Here is a 6,892-nt window from a genome sequence, read left to right as displayed (position 1 = left end):
AGGACCCTGAGGGGTAGACCCCACCTGTGTTTGGCCCAAAACCTCACAATATGGGCTCCCAGCACCTGCTGAGTGCACGGCTCAAGGAAGGAAAGCTCCTGCGCTGTGTTCACACAGGCTTTCCCACTTTCTGGGGCTGCTAGATTGCTGGTTTTCACGTGGGTGTTGGACATGGGAAAAGCCTGGTTGGCAGCAAGTCAGGATCGACGCTCTCTCACAGGGATCAAGCCCTCGTTGGTCTGGCCCAACTTCCTGCCCATGTGGGTTTTCAGGATGTGTCGTATATGATTCCTGTCTGTGTGTCTTAATAAATCACTTCCCGAGCACTCCTCAAGGGCTTCCTCAAGTTCCTTTCTGACTCCTCAGATGTCGCCCCCAGAACCTTCCCTGGGAAGCTTTCCATGCCCCTGGATAGATGTTGTGGGGTCTCACCCAGAATTTGCCCCAGATGTGGGCACAGGTCCCTCTCTAGCTGGAACTTCACCTTCTGTGCCTCCTTGCTGCTTTCGCCTGTGGACGTGGAGGACTGCCAGGGCCTGGGTTTGCCCTTGGCCTGACTTGTCCCTGGCGATTTATCCCGAAGCTGCATCAGATCCAGAGACTCTTGGATCCTTCCAGGTTGCCCCATGTGTTGCTCCAGTTGTCTCCGGAGTTCAGGACTGACTGGAAAGTTCTCAGGCAGAATGGATGTCAGTCTTTCCTGGGGAAGGTTAGGCATGGAGACACTAAAGACGTCCTGAGATTCTTGGACGCTAGAGGGTAAAGCCAACCCATCTTCTGGTTGTTTCCTCAACAAAGGCCATTCAGGGTGTTGAGTTTCAGGTAGGGAGAGAGCTTGCACTTTATTCTGCGACTCAGGGCAGGCTACTCCAGTGTTCTTGATCGGGGATGGAAAAGCAGGAGATAGGACTGGGAAAGACGATTGAAGATAGGCCTGAGCCTCGGCCTGAGCCATAGGTGTTGGCCGGAATTGGGGTGTGGATGAAATAAAGGGTTGGGATTCAGGCCCCACATGGGACAGGGGCTGGTCCAGGAAAAGCAGTGGGGACATTGTAGTCTCCCTTTGGCGGGAAAGATGATCTTTCTGGACTGAGGAGTTGAAGACGCACCAGGTTCTGGTAGTCTCCTGCCACCAGGAGAAGGCAGAAACTTGACTGTTTGAGCCGCCAGGGCCTAAGATGGCTGGGACAGAAGCTGCCAAATCCTCATGTGGAGACGATCTTGAGGGACGGTGCCCAGTGGAAGTGCCCCTGAGTCACGGTGAAATGGAGTTATCAGAGTGGAGTCCCGCAGGCGAGGAGCAGTGAAGCCATTTGGAGGAGGCGGAGAGAAGGCCAGAGGATCAGGGGGGTGTGGTGGGTGAAGGAAAAGCGCAGGTCGCTCGGGTGAAGGGCGTTCTAGGAGAAGGGAAGGTTCTGGTGGCTGGGAGGCAGTTAGGGAGGAGACTGAGGTGGTCATTGGGCCTGGTGGTGGGGTGGAGGCCAGATCCTGAGGATGCTTGGTTCGAGGATCCGGGGAAGCTAACGGGCAGAGCATGGGAGCAGCGTCTTCCATAGGCTCATGAGAGGACCGGGAGGCTCCATCAGATGCTCTTTTGCCCACCTCACCTGGGGGGTCTGGAGCAGAGAGCTGATCAAAGTCACCTTTGTCAAGTTGTGGCCCCAGGAGGGTGCAGGAGACAGGAGGCACAAGCTGCAGCCAGGAGCAGGTGGGTTCGGAGGGCAGAGTGGGCGCTCAGGCCACTCGCATTGTCGCTTGGCCTTCTGGTATGGTTAGGAGGGCCCTGATCAGTGTGGGCCTTATCAGTGGATCTAGTCAGCTGGGACTTTGTCAGTGAGGCCTATTTATTGGGGGCATGGTCAGCAGGGGTCTGCTTAGAGAGGGTCTCATTAGGGGGATGTAGTAGTGGGCATCTTGGTGAGTGGGGACCTAGTGGCAGCCGCTTGTTTGGTGTCTGGTCAGTGTAAAACTAGGCTGCAGGACTTCGTCAGTGGAGACCTGGTCAGCTGGGGCTTAGTGGTGGCCTTGTCAGCATGGGGTGGGTCAGTGGTGACCAGGTCAAGGGATGCTATTCAGTGGAGGCCTGGTCACATGGGACCTGGTTAGCAGGGCCTGGTGGCTATGTCCTCATCAGTGAGGCCCTTGTCAGTGGGGCCCTGATCAGGGCAGCCTGGTCAGTGGAACCTAATCTATGGGGGCCTGTTCAGAGAGAGCGTGGTCAGTGGTGGCTTTTGTAGCACTGGTCTACGGGGTGACCTGGTCAGCGGGGATCTGAGCAGTGGGTGCCTATTCAGTGGGGCCTACTCACTAGGATCAGAGTTTGGGGCATCTGGTCACTTGGGCCTGCTTAACAGGGGCCTGGTCAGGGCCGGGCACGGTGGCTCACGCCTATAATGCCAGCACTTTGGGAGGCCGAGGCGGGCGGATCACGAGGTCAGGAGATGGAGACCATTCTGGCTAACACGGTGAAACCCTGTCTCTACTAAAAAAAAAAAAAAAATATATATATATATATATATATATATGAAAAATTAGCCGGGCGTTGTGGCGGGTGCTTGTAGTCCCAGCTACTCGGGAGGCTGAGGCAGGAGAATGGCGTGAACCCAGGAGGCGGAGCTTGCAGTGAGCCGAGATCACGCCACTGCACTCCAGCCTGGGCGACAGAACGAGACTCCATCTCAAAAAAAAAAAAAAAAATGAGCCTGGTCAGTGGCAGCCTGTTCCCTTGAGGCCTGGTCAGTGGGGCCTTATCTTTGGGGCCAGGCAATGGGGTCATGATCAGTGGAACCTGATCAATGGGGCCTTGTCAGTGGTGGGTGGTGGGAAGGATGATCTTGCTGGACTGATGAACATGCACCAGGTTCCTTGTCAGGAAGGACTTGGTCAGTGACGTCCTGGTGTGTAAGGTCCTGGTCAGTAGGGTCCTGGTCATTGTGGGCCTGGCAGCGGGGGCCTGGTGAGTGGGGCGTGGTCATGGGGTTCTAATCCGTGAGGGTGTGGTCAGGGAGGACCTGATGTGCGGGATCTGGTCAGCAGGGACCTGGTGAGGGGGCTGCTGAGCACTGCTGGGAGATGTCAGGTGCAATGCACGTTATCGAAGGCCCTGTGGACAGCTCGGATGGGCCAGTGGTGCCCAAAGGCCCAGTCAAAAGTGGGTGTTTGGATGGACCTGGGAGATCTTGCTCAGAGATTTTGACAGGACAAAGGCAAAGGAAGGGCCAGAGTGGCCGGTGAGATGGTCACAGTCTATGGGCTGCACAGGATGGAGGAAGCCGGGGAACAGGCAGGGTGAGCAGCTGGGGTGCAGGAAGAGGCAGGTGCATGCTGGGAGGTCAGACCCTCTCAGTGCTGTGGGGGCGTCAGGTGGGGTGGCTTCCAGGTGCACTCTCAGTGCACTGGGCAGGTCTCGGCCCAGGCTCCCTGGACCCTGGCCGAGTGATGTGGTCACTCCCTGGGGGACTGCTGTCGGGCCCTGGCCACCCACCCTGGGCAGTGCTGTCCCGTCTCAGGACTGGACTTTCTCAGATCCTGCAGAGGGCACAGCCTCCAGCACAGGACGGGGCAGGCCTGTTTTTCTCTGAAAAAACCCTCTGAGCAAATTGCTTGATGTTTTTGTCTAAAGTGGCTTATTGAAGGAGGCTGTTTCTTTGATGGCAGTAGCTGGACGCCTTCATTCTGACGGGTGTCTTCTGTCTTCCAGCCCGGGGTAAGATGAGGAGTCCTCAATCCTTAAAGCATTTCTTCGTGTTTTTCTACGTTGGGCTTCCTAGAGTTCTCCCTCTTGTGAGTCGGGGGAAACATCGGCCTTTGGCTCTGGCATGAGCCTTGACAGTTTGGGTTCCTGGGCTCCTTGTGCCCCAGGTTGCTCCTTCTGGCTGTACCGTGGGCCTGGAGCATCTCCTGCTAGCCCTGGCTCCCTCTTCTCCCAAGTCCCGCTTTTCCAGTGTCAGCCAGCAGAGGGGCTCCATCCTCCCTTCCCTATGTGTCTCCTGGGCTGAAACTTGCGGCGGATTGGGACAGGGATGGTGCTTCCCTCAGGCCCATTTAGGGAGGGGACTGTCTCCCAGCCTGGCACATGTCCTCAGCTCCGCCTTGGTCGCCTTAGAGTGAGAAGGATCAGTCAGTGCCCTGAAGGTAAATGTAAGAGACGGTCCATGCTGTGTGGGAGGCTGGTCTAGGGATGGAGGACCTAACAGGTCCTCCCAGTCTGTCAGGCCTGGGAAGCACTGTCCTGTCTCAGGACTGCGATGGGACGGTGCTGCCAAGGTTGGGTGGCTGGGGCCTGACAGTGGTCCCCCAGGGAGTGAGCGCATCACCCAGGCGGGGTCCAGGGAGCCTGGCCTGAGACCTGCCCAGTGCATTGAGGGTACACGTGGAGCCCACTCCACCTGATACCCCCATAGCCCTTGCAGGGTCTGACCTCCCAGCAGGGTCATTCCCTCATCTGGGGCAGGGGAGTTCACCACCCTCAGCAGCCTCCATGAAGGCCGCCCCCCCCCAGACCCCCGTCCCCCACCTATGCATGCACAGAGCTGGAAGGTCTGTCCCCACCACCACTCCAGAATGTGAGAAAGGGAGAGGCAGTGGGATGGGGACTCTGTGCTTCACACGTTGGCTGAGCTGAGAGGGCCCATCTCCATCCCAGCCTTTGTCAGGGAGAGAAGGGGCTTCCCAGGGGCAGACATTATGTATTCTCCACCGGGATACCCAGGGTCAAGACTTCTCCCACTTCTGAACTCAGGGTCCAGCACTCTCCCACCCAAACTTCCACTATTTTGTGACACATGCATCTACTTAGCTATGGCACTTCCTGGAGCGTGCATGGAGATGTTCAGCCCTGTGACATCTCTGTGAACCTTTTCCCTACAGCTGCATAAAGTTTGAGGTAGACAGTAGTAAGAAAGATGGGTTGAACCTTGTTTCGGAGTGGGATCTTCATAGGTTTTTCTCATCTTGTTTTTAGAATTTTTTCTTGTTTAAGATGGTATTATGGAAACCTAAGGTTCAGTGAAGGAACTCAGGATGAAGGTGGGCTTACAGCACCACTGTCAGCATCCCTCCATGTCCTGTCGCTTCTAGAAACCAAGCACACACCAAGCACAGCACAAATAAAAGCCATCACTGTCTTATGAATAAAAAACCATATATATTGTGGAATGTTAAGTGTTCTGCATGTACTAACATGAGAGAAAATACTTTTTCTCTACGTAGAATTTTTTCATGGGGACTTGTTTTTCTCTAGGGAAGGCTAAAAAAGAATTTGTGACTGAACCAATTAGATACCTCCCTGAAGAAGACAGTGCCTTGGGCAGTGGTGATGGTGGCTGGAGGCACCGGGTATCTTCGGCCAGTGCTGTGGGGGACTGACTGGGGATACAGCTTTCTTGGGGAGCAAGAGTTGGGGATGTCGCAGGCTCCTTTGTTCATTGTTGCAGCGGACACTTTTCAAGGGCTGCTGTTCTCTGATTTCCCTGTCTCTGTTGGGACAACGCTGGCTCTTGAGAGCGGCTTGTTGACTGCTGGCTGCATAGCTCAGCATTCTGCTGTGTTCTGAGTAGAAGGGGTGCCTGTGGTTGCAGGGAAATCCACAGACTGGGGCTTGAAACTGCTGTTGGTGCTGATTTACCTTCGAGGCATGGCGCGCATGGCAAAGTGACATTTTCTCCTCCAGTATCTGTCCAACTGCTGTCATGGGCCGCTGAGCTTCAGCACTGCTGCTGTACATGCGTGGTTGCGTTTTTACTGTTTTATGGCTCTCGGCAGTGACTGGTGGTGGCTTGATTTTTTTCTTTGAAAAAATGCTGTGAAAAAATTGCTTGATGTTTTCTCCAAAGTGGCTTATTGAAGGAGGCTGTTTCTTTGATGGCAGTAGCTGGACGCCTTCATTTTGACGGGTGTCTTCTGTCTTCCTGCCTGGGGTAAGATGAGGCGTCCTCAATCCTTGAAGAATTTCTTCGTGTTTTTTTAAGCTGGTCTTTCTAGAGTTCTCCCTCTTGTGAGTCGGGGGGAAACATTGGCCTTTGGCTTTTGCATGAGCCTTGACGGTTTGGGTTCCTGGGCTCCTTGTGCCCCAGGTTGCTCCTTCTGGCTGCCATGAGGTCAGGTAGCTCCTGGGAAGCCTGCATGTTCCCAGTAGGCATGCTCTGGAGATGGCCCTGGGGTACTTGAGAAGCCAAATTCTCTGAAGCATGGGGAAGAACAGATGCTTGCCCATCTGGAAGGAGCGCAACAGCAGAAGAAACTTGAGGCTGGGTCTCTGACGTCGTGGCCATTCCAGGCTCAAATTCACTAACAACCTCCTCCGTAAGACACAGCTTTCTTGGGTCTTGGGAGACAGACATTCTAGGGAGTAGAGAGCTTTTGCTGGTCCCTGGAGCCTCGAAACCATGCACATCCTCACTTATGGCTTGGAGGTTTGCCAGCATACAGGTTGCCAAGGGGACTGTGGGTTGGGGCACTGCCTCCCTGGTCTCTCCAGCCCTTGAAGATTGGGCTCCTAAGCTCCTGCTCTGCTGGGTGCTGCCTGTGAGGCTGAATATGAGGGGCTTAGATGGCCACCTGCCCTCCTGTCCAGCTAGCGGAGACTTCAAGGGCCCATGACCATTCCAAGATGGGATCCCTCGTGGGGCAGGTGGGATGCAGGTGAGGAGGCACGAAGACTCTCTGGCATGTGAACAGGTGCTTTGGTCAGCACCCGCTTTCTCAGACTTGCTGTTGGTGGCTTTCTAAGGAATGTGTCCACCTCAACTTTTGAGCCAGCCCCAGATTCACAGGTGGCTGAGGAGGGACCAGCAAGCTGTGTATTGCACAAGGACAAACTCAGTTTAAAGCACTGAATGGGCTTGAGGACCCTGAGGGGTAGACCCCACCTGTGTTTGGCCCAAAGCCTCAC

At 55.1% G+C, this 6,892-nt stretch overlaps 2 protein-coding genes across 2 annotated transcripts; both read right to left on the bottom strand.

The window, feature by feature from the left end:
* Positions 1-8: 8 nt before the first annotated feature.
* On the bottom strand, positions 9-2,975 carry LOC116465129 (putative spermatogenesis-associated protein 31C1; the record flags this gene model as incomplete). The annotated part of the gene is given in 4 exon segments (XM_032754281.1): positions 9-325; positions 328-1,218; positions 1,221-1,692; positions 2,880-2,975. Coding segments are annotated over 4 exon segments (1,776 nt in total), but the record flags the coding sequence as incomplete, so codon positions are not given.
* Positions 2,976-5,275: 2,300 nt separating this feature from the next.
* Positions 5,276-6,886, bottom strand: LOC116465128 (spermatogenesis-associated protein 31A6-like; the record flags this gene model as incomplete). The annotated part of the gene is given in 3 exon segments (XM_032148318.2): positions 5,276-6,010; positions 6,012-6,637; positions 6,640-6,886. Coding segments are annotated over 3 exon segments (1,608 nt in total), but the record flags the coding sequence as incomplete, so codon positions are not given.
* Between the last annotated feature and the right edge of the window lie 6 nt (positions 6,887-6,892).

Source organism: Hylobates moloch, unplaced genomic scaffold, assembly GCF_009828535.3.
Source record: "Hylobates moloch isolate HMO894 unplaced genomic scaffold, HMol_V3 SCAFFOLD_3281, whole genome shotgun sequence".
Taxonomy (NCBI): domain Eukaryota; kingdom Metazoa; phylum Chordata; class Mammalia; order Primates; family Hylobatidae; genus Hylobates; species Hylobates moloch.
The sequence above is the reverse complement of the archived record's forward strand: the minus strand, read 5'-3'. Positions and strand labels throughout refer to the sequence as shown.